The sequence below is a fragment of the Sycon ciliatum genome, chromosome 2, assembly GCF_964019385.1.
Source record: "Sycon ciliatum chromosome 2, ocSycCili1.1, whole genome shotgun sequence".
In the NCBI taxonomy this organism is placed as follows: Eukaryota; Metazoa; Porifera; class Calcarea; order Leucosolenida; family Sycettidae; genus Sycon; species Sycon ciliatum.
In genome coordinates, this window is record NC_088644.1 from 13215355 (window position 1) to 13231001 (window position 15647).

At 48.8% G+C, this 15647-nt stretch overlaps 1 protein-coding gene across 2 annotated transcripts; it reads left to right on the top strand.

Annotated features, from left to right (window-relative positions):
- Positions 1–1464: 1464 nt before the first annotated feature.
- LOC135808801 (IQ motif and SEC7 domain-containing protein 2-like) lies at positions 1465–15577 on the top strand. Of its 2 annotated transcripts, none has more exons than XM_065322027.1 (16): positions 1465–2189; positions 6380–7507; positions 7802–7963; positions 8767–8848; positions 9223–9255; positions 9518–9677; positions 10242–10306; positions 10747–10827; positions 11127–11252; positions 11671–11770; positions 12172–12215; positions 12465–12542; positions 13024–13051; positions 13251–13490; positions 13983–14053; positions 14849–15577. In XM_065322027.1, the coding sequence occupies exons 1-16, from the start codon at positions 1999–2001 to the stop codon at positions 15014–15016; spliced, it is 2757 nt and encodes a 918-aa protein (XP_065178099.1). In that variant the 5' UTR covers positions 1465–1998; the 3' UTR covers positions 15017–15577. The 2 variants fall into 2 exon arrangements, with proteins under 2 accessions (XP_065178099.1, XP_065178098.1); XM_065322026.1 differs by lacking the exon at positions 1465–2189 and adding an exon at positions 2443–3706.
- The last annotated feature ends 70 nt before the right edge of the window (positions 15578–15647 follow it).

Consider the following 15647-nt stretch of genomic DNA (forward strand, 5'->3'; position numbering starts at 1 on the left):
AGGTCAGGTGGCTGCAGGGGCCATGTCAGGACGGTGATGCCGTTCACCGTCCGCCGCGCCTCCGTTCTGTTTGCGGAGCGTTAGCGGCCATAAGACACCACCCACAAGCTGCATCATGCTCAGCAACATCATGTTTTCGGATGATGCGAGGAACTGGTCCGCATTCATCGTATCCATCACCCGGCAAATGCGCGCTACGCCGTTGCTGGCCATGGTTCCCATACATTGATATTGCCGTCGCGGCGCTTCACAGTTTTGCGGGTGCATGTGCCAGCCAGAGCCTATCCTGTCCACCTCCTGACGTAAACTGCATCACCAGAGCCCTTGAGGTTGATTTTAGACTCATCAGTCCACAGAAATTACCACCAGTCATCACTGCTCCAGTCCTTGTGCGTCTATACAAATTTAAGGCGTTTTGCCTTATTCACAGCACTGATGAAGGGCCATTTGATGGCCATACAGCCACGTAGGCCTGCTCTCTGCAACTTGCGTCTCACAGAACGCACAGAAATCGCGTTATCACCGTCGCTCACCATCTCAGCTCGCAGGCAGTGACGGATTTGAGGCGATTCTCCATTGACTTCATGATATGGTGGCGATCTTGTCTTGCACTGGTCTCTCTTGGTCGGTCTGATCGAGGTGAAATGTAGTCAATTTTTGTTTCCTGACAATTCTACGTATCGTAGGATTACTCAAATCCAACAGAGGAGCGATACCACGCCAAAAGAGACCGTCAACACTCAGCTTCACGACCATTTCCCTCACATCCTTACTAATCTGACCTCGGTTCACTATCCTGGCTGAAAATACCATCTCCGTCGTCAAAATAATCAAGTTTGATATCGCAAACTCTCAAAGTGAGAAGTCAAGTGTTGATTTTCAACTTTCCCGGCACGTGCATCAGCCTGACAACTTTTTTGAAACCGTACGGCCAGTCGGTACGGTAGAGCAAAATTTGGTCACGTGGCCATAAGTTTTGACCCACCCAAATGTATGGTGATCCATCACAAATCTCAGTTGACAACGGATTCTTGCAAATTTTAGTGTCCTTCAGCCAAGTTTCAATCGGCTTTGGCCTCAAAGAAGTAAAAAACGGCGTGTTTAGGAGCCAGGCTGAGCTGTACTGACGATTCCATGGGGTGGGTCAAAACTTTTGGCCACCACTGTAGATGATGCATGCTAGCGTCTTCCTAGATCCTAGTCTACCTAGATCCTGTCAACGGGAAACACGTGTTGATAGGTAAATAATTATTTTATACAAAGAAGTGCGGACGTGTCCGTGCATCCGCGACGGCGCGAGTACCTCGGTCGATTTTCTACACGAGTCTTTCCATACGGACGTCAAAAGAACAAACACCGTTTTCGTATACTGAGTACAGTACTTATCGCGCTTTTCATGCGCTCATCTGCCCTCGGCTGGTACTTGCAGCTCAGATCTACGGACCCAGTACGGTACAATCGTCGCTTTTGTTCCTGATGACCTGGTACTGTGGTAGTGGTAGGGAGGAATTTTTGTTGATTGATTTAGGGCTCTTTCTGAACTTGTTTCGGAATGCGTCTTGGAACGCTAGCCGACTACTACAAGTAGCAGTTCGTCTGCAGGTAGTTACAGCGCTTGTCCCGTAACGGCGCTAGTCAGCCTAGAGCCTGTAGAGGCTAGTCTGTTTTTTACTCTGTGCCCCTTCCTGAAGCGACAGAGGTACGGAGCTACCGAGTCTGGCAATAGCCTTAACTAAACTGTAGTATAAACGGCGTAAAACGCCTTACTTACTTCGTTACTTGCCTGCACTGCTGTAGCACAGGACTTAAGTATCGACTTGTATTGGCCTCTTTCAAGTAGTAAAATTAATTACATAAGGGGTGCGATTCGTGCAAGGTGCGTACACGAAAACACAACCTGGCGTAGTGCCCGTCGCTGTCGTTACCGTCCGACACATAGCCGCTACACTGCAGTGGACCTTTTAGCGTTCGGCGCTTTGCGCTACGGCGACGTTAGCAATGGCGGAGAGTAACAGCGAGTTGATACTGACGCAGCTAGACGAGCTTCGGAGCGCAGTTCTACAGCAGGACAAGTATGAGAAGCAGCTGGAGCGACAAGTTGAGGAATTGAAAGCCGAGGTGCTGCGCTTGAACGGAATTATAGCCGAGTTGCAACATGGTCTCCCTCCTCCTCGGAGCCCTGAAGCCAGGTAAGTCGATATTATTACCACTGTGTCGCAGTCAATCGGTGCTAATATCAAGCGAGTTTTCCTTGGTCTTAGGCAAGGTACAGGTGGGAAGGTGGTGGAGGCTTGACCCTGTCGCCAGTCGGTCAGTGACGATCAAAGCCTTTGCTAAGAAATATTGTTGTTTTCGTCTGGGCTAGCTACTACCGTAACGCGATGGTGTGGTGCAAGCAAGGGAACGCTCTGCTTTTATATAGACGAGCTACTACTAGCGATGTGTCGCGCAGCGTAGTAGTAGCCTGGGCGAGCCCAGTCGGCGAGGAAACGAGCGGCTGAACGAGCTTGCTAGATTCCGTCGACTAGAAGCGTGGCGTTCAGCGAGCTAAAACCAGACACACTGATATCTATGATTGTGTTCCTGCGTGGTTGTGTTGTAACTCATACTAGTCATAGGCGATTATTGTTTCGAGTATTGCCGCGACGATGGACCCTGTAAACCTACCTCCCACTACGCGCCAGTTGTTTCGACGAACCAGTTACGTAGCTGGCACGTACTCCTGTCATAGTTGCTTTTTGCGCAGTGTCCATCACTCGACGACCGGCATCCGCTCAGGACGATTTCCGTCCGCGAAGCTAGCAAGAAAGACTCCCAATGGCGTAGTCGAACTGGTTCTACTCATGTCATGTATTCCCCGGGCTGCTTGTGCTAGGACCTCATCCGCATTCATATTCATCTCGTCGAAGAAGGTTGTAGGAAGCATGTCTGCTGCTGCCGTGCTGGCAGCACCAAACATCTCTGATTGCCAATGGTCTTCACGTCAGGTGTAGGCGAGCGGCTTTGACCATAATTATGCATAGGTCGAGCTGGAGCGAGCAGCTAGGATTCATTTCTGTAATTTGCGAGTCGAGGTGGGCGCGAATGTTGTCGTGAAGTCCTGCACTGAAGTCGATTATTTTGTAGCGGCTGGTGACAGCGGCGTAATCGGTTCGCCAGCTTAGGTGTGCGTGTTTTGGACAGGGACGTGTCCACCTGGAGTCGACTGGACATCAAGTAACACTTGGGATCCCACGGGAGTCAGTAGCCCTTCTACCTGGAACACGGTGCTAATGAGCTGTGGCCAGTGTGAGGGGTGGCAACTGCTGGTGTTGGTCAATATTTTTGTCACCCACTGCTGTGCAGTGCAGTAGCAGCGGCGATCGACCCAGTCACAGGAGCAAATGGTTGGTGAGGGTATGCCTCCACCGTCGTCAGCGGAGAGACGAGGGAGAAGATGTGGAGTGAACTCGTTGCCACCCAGTATGTTAGTGGCGGCATCTGCTGCTGCTGCTGCTGGTCAAGCTCCGCCGTCCAGGGCTTGTTTCCAGTATGCTCTGCCGCCCAACTCGCCCCTGGTTCGGAGTCCTGCAACGGCAGCTCTGCTTGCAAGTGGCCAGGGCTTGGTTGGTGTACAGAGTCGCAGTGCTGTGGCAGCGTTGAAGCCACGCAGGGAGAGACCATTGTCCCAGTGCCTGTCCGTTGCTCAAAGAAAGTCGATGGAATGGTGAGACTAAAAGTGCAAAGCGTCGATAATGTTGACGTCTTTTACGTAGTTTTCCGCTCACTATCTGTGATTCTCTGTGCATACTCAGCGCCTGTGACCCAAGAATGACGAAAAATGTCGATGTCACGGGGCCCGGCTGTGCACGTGGTTGTTTGTCAATGCAAAACGTTGTGAAATATGTAGTGTGGTGGACAATACTCAGTAAAAATGGTGTCAACTGGTCAGGCTTCACGGATTTGCTTGCTGAACTCTGGCCTTTCCACTTCCAGGCTACCGTCATTTGACTGAAGTGATGGTCCCATACATGAAAGCTGATGGTTGCTGCCTGGGCTGCAGACAGTGCAGTGGGAGCCTATCTAACTACTTTATGCAGCTGTTTAGTTGGTTAGGTTGGAGATGGTTGTTGTACAATCATGTTGTACATATGCAGGCCAGTTGCATTGAGGGTAGACACCACGACATGTATCACGTGTATTCAGGGGTGCTAGGAAGGGAAAGTAGCGAATGCTTCTTGTCGATTTCATGAATTTTTGAGACGAGCGTCATAATAATAATAATAATTGGTGTGTTGGAAGTCGGTTGTGTTTATTGTTTCGTAAACAGCATACCGAGGTGGGTTGCTATTACCGTATTTCCTCGATTAATGGACCATGCTCGAATAATAGACCATGCTCAAATAGTAGACCCTCCTAGAGGCCTCTCGGAAAAATCGTAGACCATGCCCGAATAAGAGACCCGGTCTCTTATTTGAGTTCATCGCTTTTGCGCATGCGCACTAAGAAAGCACGTGGTGGATCAAAAAAGGACGCGATTTTAGGTTGTGCAACTACAATTTTTGTAGTGGCTAGTGCTTTCTTTCATTATTTGAGCACGGTCCATTATTTTCATCGGCACATCGCTGGAAATTTTTAATACGTCATTATTATAGAACTTCTATATTATGACGTGTTAAAAAATCCACCATTTCCAGCGATGTGCCAATGAAAATATAGTGGACCGTGCTCAAATAATGGACCATGCCCAAATAAGAGACCGGGGGTCCAACCCTCTTCAAAAAACAAAAGCCCGGGTCTATTAATCGAGGAAATACGGTAGTTACCACAATACGCTTTTCACGATGTTCTAGTTCCATGTAAATAATCAGTGAAAGCGTGAGCTCCTCTGAACAGTTTGGTGTCCTGGAGGAATTGTGCCTGTCATCCGCAAAGCTTGCCGATAGCTTCCTTCATGGCTTCCTCGCTTAGTCAGTTGTGCAGGCAGTTGCAACAGGGCATGCCCGTCAGGCGCTGCACGTAGCAAGTTTAGACCAGTCATGTCTAGGTTAAATGGAAGCTCAGATGCCACACTGCATGAGTGCCGTCAGTTTGGTGGTAGGTTTCGTCCTCAGTTTCTGTGCAACACGGGAGGCTGTCTGCTACTGTATGTTTTGAAACTGGTCTATTGCGTCTATTACGGGTCTGCAAGAGGTTCGAAGTTGGACTATGGGCGCTGCACCTATGTCGGCAAGATTCTGGACTGTGCGAACGAGGCTGCCGGGAGGTTTGACCCGAGGTGCAATTTGAAGATGTATTGTGACGGAGCCAAGATTCTTGAAAAGTTTTAGTATCGCAGACGCTTCTTGCCCGTGGAAGTGGAACGTAACGTGCTGTAACTGTGGTTCTGTCTACATTGCAAGTGAGTGCATGCTACTACCATGCAGGGTAAACAAACAGCATGTTAGGGCTAGGGTATAGTAGAAGTGTTGAGTATTGACTCGGCCTTTGTTGCTGTATTGACTCGGCCTTTGTTGCTGTATTGACTCGGCCTTTGTTGCTGTATTGACTCGGCCTTTGTTGCTGTACTGACTCGGCCTTTGTTGCTGTATTGACTCGGCCTTTGTTGCTGTATTTACTCCTGATACGGAAGACCCCAATGGCGGGGCAGTTTTCACGGTGCCAATGTTTTGCTTTGTTTCGCTGATGCTTCATTCCGGTCCTGTTATGGTTGTCGGGCTGCCCCTGCTTATTTCACCAAACACACACACAATGTGTTCTGTAATATAGCCTGTCATGTTTTCTGCGGAATATACGTCTGTGTGTGTGGGGGGGGGGGGCTGTGTGACCCTGACTCAGTGTCGGGGGTGGAACTACATGCTGATACTAGTATCTCGTAATACAGTGTATGCCGGGGGGAGGAAGTAAATCATCTCTTACATTCTGAAAGATGAATTCAGCGGAAATGTTGCTGCCAGCAGGGGAGAGTACACTCATGACGTGGCCAAAGGGAGTCATCATCTTCCATTGCCGGCAAGACAACGACGCCTTAAAGCAGAGTATTACAAATTTGTAGGATACTTGATCAATGTGAATGGCATATGTGGGTGTGATGAAAGCTTCTTGGGGGAGATGCCTGTATGACACCCTGCTCATTGGCTTCATACAGTCATGATTATCAATCAGTGACATCAGTGGCGGGTCAATAGCAGATGCCCGCAATATGGCAATGTATGTCCTGTCGTAGCGCACTGAAACACACTACTCTCTGGGGAGCTTCACACGAGCTGTACACGGATAGTAAAGGGTAGCGTTTCTTGTCAGTAAGAGTCTGTTGCATGGCTGCATTCCGGTATACATGCTACAGAACTAGACAGTGTATCACGGTGTTTATCATTGTATCACTGTGTGTTTACTCCAGGAATGGCCATCCGGCAGGTCGACCACTGAAAGTACGCTCCGTCCCTGCCCATTCTCAATCAGTGCAGGCCTACAATAACTTGCAGCGCCGCAGCAGTGGCGAATTGGCAGTGCAGCAACAGCAGCTGGGGACATCGACGTCGTCACAGCAAGGTCTCTCGCGAAGTCAGTCGGCGAGCGGTCACATTTCCGACAAGGCAGCATCATTACCAGGTGCAAACCTGCCGACGTCGCGCACTACCTCTTTCGGCTCGTTCAGCGAAACTGACAGTGGTACGGCGTCGATGGGTGTTAGTTCAACCACACTGGCCACGTCCACATCGGATGTACGCTCTCGCTCTGGCAGTAAGAGTCGCAGTAGGGATGACAGCTTCTCTCAGCGTCGTCCCAGCTCGAGTAGCATTAACGATACAAGATCCCACTCGACTGACGGGCCGGAGTACGTTCTCTCTCCGGACATGGAACAGAAACGCAGTGAACGGGCGGTGGTGGATATTTGCAGGCGCTACGGCGGCAACCTGAGGACACAGAGGGCGGCGCGTACGATACAGCGGGCATTCCGCGAGCATGCGCTGAAGCGAAGGCATGCTCATCATCGCCAGATGCGTGCTAGCCGACTGTACTCAACACCGCCGACCATGGAACAGCTCAAGCAGAGTGGGTTGTCACCGAAGCAGCACCGCTGGATCAGCGAGTCCAAATCCATGCATCGGCCTGTACAGCGCACAGCTATATCACCAGCGATGTCTGCTGGTACCATGAGCAATGGGGAGTCTATGGATTCCATGGTGGGAATGTCGGAGATCGTAGTGGTCATGCCAGAACCGGAACAGCTCTCCACGGATGTATCTATGGGTGGTCCGGACGGCGGAATGAACTCCGAGACATCCTCAATCAATACACGCTCCTCACCTGGAAACAGCAGTGGCGAGGACAAGACATCGGCTAACGGCGTTCATAGTGGTGCCGTGTCTCCTGTGTCTATTGCATCGTCGGCGAGCCCGTCTCCTGGCATTGACACTGGCGGCCAGTTTGAGGTCATGCGACGGGCGTCTTTTGCAGTCAAGCCGAGCGATTCGAAGTTGAAGCGACAGAGGCAGCTCCGCATCGGCATCACTCACTTTAACAGGTAGGTTGGACTGGCTGCCGGAGAAGACTCAGTGTTGCATGCTGAAGAAAACTTGTGATTGCTGGCGTGCTGAGTATTCGGGAGCCTGGACAGTCGGTTGGGGCTGGTGGATCAGCGTAGTCGAAAAGAACATACTATGCCAGTGTAGATGATTGGTTACATCGAGAATACAGACTGAAGCTTTCAGTAGCCTGTGGCAGAGCTGCAATGGCTTCATCTAAATGTGTACCCATGCATGTGGATTTGTGTGTTCACTGGCTTTTGTATATCATGTGTGTGTATCCGTATCAACAGAAAGCCGAGCAAAGGGATCCAGTATCTCATTGGGAAAGGTCTTCTGCAGGATGACACCAAGTCTGTTGCTGTGTTCCTGAAGAAGCAGGGTGGTCTGAGTCGCCAGATGATCGGTGAATACCTGGGAAATCTTCAAAGTGGCTTCAATCAGGCAGTGCTGTTGTAAGTGACCACCGTGACCACACGCACACACACACACATCCCCAACTCGAACACGCACACACACACACACACACACACACACACACACACACACACACACACACACACACCTACACATACGCACATGCACACACACCTCAGACCTCAGACCTGCCCATCGCGGAAGCGATGATAGCGAACAGCTATGTTGGACATAGCAACTTGTGCTGGGATTACACCATTCACCACACACACACACACACACACACACACACACACACACACACACACACACACACACACACACACACGCGCGCGCGCGCGCACACACACACACACACATGCACCCACACACACACACGCGCACACACGCACCCACACACACGCGCACCCCCCCCCCCCACACACACGCGTGCGCGCACACACACCCACACACACACACACACACACACATGCACACACACACACATACGCACATGTGCACACATACACACGCGCACCCACACCCACACCCACACACACGCACACACCCACATACACGCACACACACGCACACACACACACGCGCACACACACACACACCACACACACACACACACATGTGCACACAAACATACACGCATTGGCATAGCGAGTGGGTTGTGGACTCTTTATTGCTATTTTCTTGATCAACTTAATTTCATGTATGGTTCTACAGCTGACATTGGAATGCTTGGAAGGTGATTGATCATGTACATGTAGTACATTGCGTCTGGTAGGTCAACTCCGTGATGGGTACTATAATCACCTGCTTGTGTTTGCTATGGCTCTTGGCGTTTGTGCAGAGATTTTGTAAATCAATTTAATCTTCAGTCAGAGGCATTCACGATGGCCTTGCGTAAATTCCTCTCAACTTTCCGTCTTCCGGTAAGACTCGAGTCTGGTATCTATATAAATAACTGTTATATGAATACACACACACATACTCTCTCGCACATGTCCAGATATGCACTCACACGCACACACACACACGCACATGCACGCGCGCACACAGTACTGTCGGTAGTACACGGTGCCACTTTCCAGCTAAGGGCACCTCAGTATTAGTCAACTGCACCATTTATTTAAAAGCCTGTTGACCTCACATGACTTTCCTCGGGACAACCTTCATGCCAATCCATTTCATGTGTGAGTGAATGGGCTTACCAGGTCTTTGATTCTAACTCGGTTCATACGTGTACATACGTGTATGCACCTGTATGCGTGTGTTCACTGGTGTTGTGCTGAACTGTCCACTACAGGGTGAGGCACAGAAGATTGAAAGAATACTTCAGGTAAGCCTCTAACCTGCTTACCAATGACGCCTGTACATCAGTGAGCATGATTTGAGCACAGCGATCGTCGTTTTTCGGTTGTAAGCACTCTTGAATCCCTACAGCTCGCATACTGTACTTTGTGCACGAACAGTTCACATAACTGATTTCACTGGCAGCGTTCCATGATCAGTTTCAGTTTGTCAGCCGTTCTGAACTGCTCTTTTCAACGGTTCTCTTACCATTTTGCTCTTTACATGTCCGATTTTGATGTCACGTACAGGTGTTTGCCAATCGTTTTGCGGAATGCAACCCTGAGCATGACCTGAGCGCCGACACTGTGTTTGTTCTGGCCTTCTCCACCATCATGCTGAACACGGACCTGCACAACAGCAGCGTCAAGCAGCACATGACCAAGGAAGAGTTTGTACGCAATAACAGAGGTGAGTCGCGGGCGGCACGGGGCGCGGCGTGACGTAGCAGGTTCAAGTTGAGGGAGTGCATGGACGGACGCCTGTGTAGTAGTGCACAGAGGTGGCGTTGCAGTGGATGGAAGTGCCTTTAATAGTGAAATGACAGGTGCACAAATGCCAGTTGTCTAAACACTGGTGTTATGCACCCATACAGTCAACCGCTCTCCAATAGCAGCCTCAGTTATAACAACTCACAAATAGTGACTCTACCGTCAGACCCACAAGTAATCATTTGACTGCATACCTTCAACCTCACGAACTTAGCACCGACAACTCACAGTTAACAACAACTTTCTCGTGGCAGGTAGAGTGTCGTTACTCGCAATGCTTACTGTAAAATGTTGCAGCATTGCAGTGCCACGACCTGGCCATGCACTGGACGTAGCATATTCGGAATGTGATTAACCTGTCACGGTCGGGGTATACCGAGTCAGACGGCATCTCATTGAAAAGGGGATCACAACTGGCGCCTGACCTGCACTCTTCTCTCTTCATCTTCTTTCAATGGCTGTGTATCCTTTTTTTTTTGCTCAGGCATCAACAATGGAGAAGACATCCGCCGCGACTTTCTGGATGCCATCTATGAAGACGTGTCTGAAGTAAGTCGCAATACCATCATTTCATGTGTCTCTTCATTGTTTGAGAGCGCATGCTCACCTTGATGACAAACTTTGAACTGAAATCGTTTGAATTTGTTTCCTAAGCAGAAATGATTGGTAAGCAGTCCAGCAGAGCGTGTGCTGTTGTGTACAGTCGTCACCGCGCTTGTCGATGTCGGAATTTGTGTGAATGAACTTAGGTGCAGTGTACTTACTACCACGGTGTTGCCGGCTGTATGTTTCAAGACCCGGTGGAGATCTGTTCCGAGCAATGATGCCTCATGGCCTCAGTGCGGTGGGTGTCATAGTCAGTCGTGATGTTTTCACCGTTGCCACACCGAGAGTATGGAGTCTCACCCGGTGTTGCAGACATGCAGGGCCTTAAGCATACATGTCTCATTCCCGTTGTTCTGTTCGGCTGTTGTGTCCTCTAACTACAGCGAGAGTTTAAGACCTCCAAGGACCACGTACAGCAAGTCCTGTCTCTGGAGAAGACCATCACTGGCCGCGGCCAAAGCCCCGTAAGCAGAATGCAGTTTGCGCACACAACGTGTGCATTATACCAGCACATCTGGGCATGATATGCACAGATAGAACACACAGATAGAATTATGTACATGTAGGCCTATGTTCATTTAATTCGTTTTCCTCTGAACGTCACGTCGACTCTGGAAATAAGCCATTCAAGAGATTGTTTGGGGGGGGGGGTGAGATCTTTCCTGCTGCCTAAGTAATGATGGACTCCATTGCGATACCAAGCAATAACAACCATTTCATTGTTATTGTGTTTGTGTTGTGTTTCCTGACTTGATTGCAACAGCGGCTGTCGCAGCCACACCGACAACTTGTGCACGTGGCCAGGATGATTGAGGTTCTGGATAAGGATAAGAAGCAAGCCCCCAACCAGCACTCGCGCTTCCTCTTCCTGTTCAACGACATGTTGCTGGTAAGCCGAGAGTAGCACTGCACAGTTTGCAGCTAGCGAACTTCAAGTCTGACATTTTCAGTGCGGGGCATGCATTCCTCTGTGTCTAGTATCAAAATTGAAGACAGCTGTGGGTTCAGTACATGGGGTAATGGTCTACCAGAGCAATTACACTCACCAAGTTTCTGTGTATCATGCATAGTGCGGTCGCTTCGGACAGACTTCTGACTGCACTGTAAACTTAGTAGGGTGAATTATTATGACTGTCACAGTGCAGGAGCATGTGATAAAACACGCCCGATATAAATGTACAATGTGTGTGTGTGCGTGTGTGTGTGTGTGTGTGTGTGTGTGTGTGTGTGTGTGTGTGTGTGTGTGTGTGTGTGCGTGTGCGTGTGTGCGTGTGTGTGTGTGTGTGGCTACTGATCATGTCTTCCAGATTGCAAAGTACGCGCCGAAGAAGAACAACGGCTGGACGTACATGTACAAGAACTCACTGCCGTTGCTGGGAATGAAGGTTCAGGAATTCAGCAACCAATGTAAGCAGCAAAGCATGTGCAAACAAATCACCTGCCATATCCAGTAGTTTGCAGGGAGTTGAAAAGGGAAAAAGTCGGAGGAAAACAATCACTGCCGCCTACAATACGTGAAGTAAGGTCATTCGCTTCAGGCCACTGAACAGTGCTCTACAATTAATCTATGATAGTGCAGCCATTACCAGCGGAGACTGTGACTACCTTTTTTGTCGGACGGCAAAATAATACTTCCCGTGAAGCTACTCAAGCTTACCTGTTCTACAGCAGGCTATCTTCGAAACCCTGTTCAACAGTATTCTCAAGGATCTATACTGCACTACATGTACGTGTATGCTTTTTGGGCAGGGCATGAAACTGGTTTTCATGTTTATGCTTCGCCTCTGTGCTTCGCCTCTGTGCTTCAGACTACAAGCGGGGCGTACAGATAATGACCAACTTTGAGGGCAAGGTAAGGGTGAATCATTAGTAGAATCATTACCGTTTGGGCTGGAATCGAGTATGCATGGTGCTATAGATTGTTAGGAGCAGCAGCAGGAGAATGCTGCATGCAGTGTACAGGAGAATCCTGCATGCAGTGTACACACTGTACGTGTGGCTGGAAGTCTGCACTGCCAGTACCGTGACACACGGAACGCAGCACCTTTTAAAAAATAGGCACCCTGGCTTAGCAGCTGCTTCATCTGTTGTCATGTTACAGGTGATGCTGACAGTCAATGGAGAGAAGGAAGAGACAAAAAAGAACTTTGTTCGCGACTTGCGTGAAGTAATGGCGGAGGTAAGTGATCATTCATAGTTGAATTATTGTGGTACATGTACATTGGCTGGCACTGTGCTCTGCATAATTCTTCTGTGTTTGCAATGGTAGCTCATTGCACCATAATTCGCAAAAACTCCGCTTGGCAATTGCACTGTCCCACATAAACACATTTCTGTCATGTCTTTTGTGACAGTCAGGCAAGAAGTTTATTCATGTATGATTGTTTCATGTGGGGAGTTGTGACAGTCTTCCAGTGAAAACTCTCACATGACTTGCCGTGTTGCTGAGCCGAGTGGCCTTCACAACTGAAGATCACATCCATTACACATCCATTACACATCCATTACACATCCATTACACATCCATTACACATCCATTACACATCCATTACACATCCAGCATGATTGCTGCACATAATGAATGTGTATTGTGAGTTAGACAACAATCAGGATGACAGTGTGTGATTACCGTTTCTATCTGTCGTATCTTATCTTTGTAGATTGTCGAAATGGAAGAAGAGCGAATCCGTAAGTTGAAGCGCCGCAGCACTTACTAAGCTAGCTTTCCTATCCATGGCACCCCATTCATGATTGTAAAGACTCATGCTGTGGACACAGAATGTCAGTATAATTTCTTTTGTGAAAGATTTTCTTTTGCTAGTAGTAGTCTTAATGAACTGACCTGTTTGCCTGTGTTTGTGTGTGTACATGTCGCGCCACAATACAGAGGAGATGGAACACGTCTCTCAGCGCTCCAAGAGCTCTGACCTCTCGCCGGAGACTGCACGTCGCTCAGCACTGGCACAGCAGCAGCAGCAGCAGCAGCAGCAGCAAGGCCAGTTGTCAAGTGGCGCCTCGCATGTGTCCTCTTCAGTACCTGCGAATACAAAGGGAAACCACCTTGGGCAGGCACAGACCCTGATGCCCATCATGGAAGGTAGCAACTCTGCAAAGAGGGCAAGCTCAGGTAAGTCGCCGGCAAGCAGGTTTAGATGTTGATAGCATCTCTTACCAAACTTGGCTTCTTCTGCGGCTTGTGCTGCACCAGCTTACTGAGGAGGCATCAAGTGCACTGCTCTGCAGCCTCATCATTCCTAATGCTTTACTATGTGGTGCTAAAGTGTACATGATCCACCACCACCACCACCAGCCCACAGTCCAGACTCCACGATCTATACGAAAATGGGTCATTTTATGTTTGCTAATCCCGTGTCTCCGCTGGCTCACCTCCAGGTGAACTCGCGAATACCGTAATATTCCATCAAGACAATGACTACTTGTACTTGCATTTGTACTTGCAGTGCTGGTGTGCTGGAGTGACAGCCTGGAGCATACCCTGTGTGGAATTTTGGCCTTTTCCGATTTAGTCTATGCAATATGCCCATGCACTTCCCAGCTCATACTTCTTAGGCTCCGAGTTCACCGTTGTGAATGTTTTCGATGTGTTATGGCTTTTTAGGCAATGTTAGCGTACGTTCATCTGGCTCGCCGTCATCGCAGAGACGCGCTTTAAGCTCGTCAGATGTCAGGGTAAGTGCTGCGAGATATATCTCTGTGTCTTTACCGTGACAATGGTTGGTTTTTAACATGTATGTACTGTACTGCTGGTGCCCAGTTGGCAAACTGGTTGTGAATGTTGGTCCTGCAAACACGAGGGGTTAAATTCTGCTTGTTCAAAGATATTTCCACCCTGAGAAAGCCTATCTGGGATTGGGTGACAGTTTGGGCGGCAAAGGAGACGAGGAGAGGAGAGGAGCACTGGCACGGTTCGCAAATCAAGCTTATTGAAACAAGAGATCTCGAACACCTGCCGCCTAGCCAGAAGTGGCTATGGGCTACTTTTTGCCTTCCTGTTGTACTTGTCCTAGCCTAGATGGCCACGTACAGTTAGTTTCTATATAAATTAGGGACTAGTTGCTGGATTCTCAACTACACTGTGCTTGTCACAGCTTCACATGCTGGTCTGTGCATAGTTGTGTTGGCTTGTACACGTCATGCAGAATAAGTATAGTTTGGCCCTGTCTGAGAGATTGAGCACTGGAGTGGTACTGGTGTCTTTAGCGAGTATCATAATAATTATGATTATTATTTATGAGCGGTCAACCTTGCGAATAGTGACCCTTGATCGGGCATGTTGAAGGTGCTGTTGTTTGTGAGGTTAATTAATTAAAGTATGCCGTCACATAGTGTTAATAGGTCTGGAGAGGTGCCGTTATTTGCGGAGTGTTGTTATGCCTGGGGGTCGTTACTCACAAGCTTGGCTGCACTGCCATTATAATGTAAGTTCTGTAACTGATTGTATCCATGGCATGTCGTGTGGTTCAGGTTGAAGAGCCCACAACATCACCAACACCACCTTCTAACCAAAGACCTGCAAGTAACGTTGAGGATCACAGCATGCTCACCGAAGGCAGAGAAAGCGGCTCGTCGAGCAGCTGGAGAGCCAAGCTCTCCGGAAAGCGACGCAAGCCAGGAGGACCGCACCTGCCCTGAGTTGCTCTAGGTATTTAAAAGCAGGTGCATCCTCATAGCTGTTCAATTTTCACCTTTTTAAACTATTTCACTATTTGTATCAAATGCGATTTTTTGGCTTTCTTGATTTCCCTACGATTATCACCATGTGTGGAGATTCAAAGATTTTCTGTCGACTTCCAATCTGATGAACCTCGCAGATTGCCTTGACCCTGCCGTCCTCCTAATTATTGTTCTGTTACGATGATTTTGCCCTGCTCTTTCGAGAAGTGGGTTTCCTTGATGTTCACAGTTTCCAAGTCCCCTACACATACTACCGGTCTCTGGGATCTTGAGTGCTTACGTTAGAAATTTCAGTTGAATATTTCCAATACTTCCCTCTCCCACCTTGGACTATGCCTTTTAAGATTTGGCAACATCATTATCCTTTACTTAGTGCGAGAGTTAGGTGTAGCATTAGAGATTTGTGGTGGCTTGTGTTGAGCAATCTAGCGCAACATTTCAGGTTTCTTTTTTGGTTTGGCCTCAGCTTGTCTCCGCTCTCCCCTTTCCTTTTAACGGACAATTTGCTAATTTCTTGCATACTGTGTGATGGTGGTGTAAGCTGTGAACAACATGCTTCAGCATGTTCATAAGGTCAAGCCGAAATACA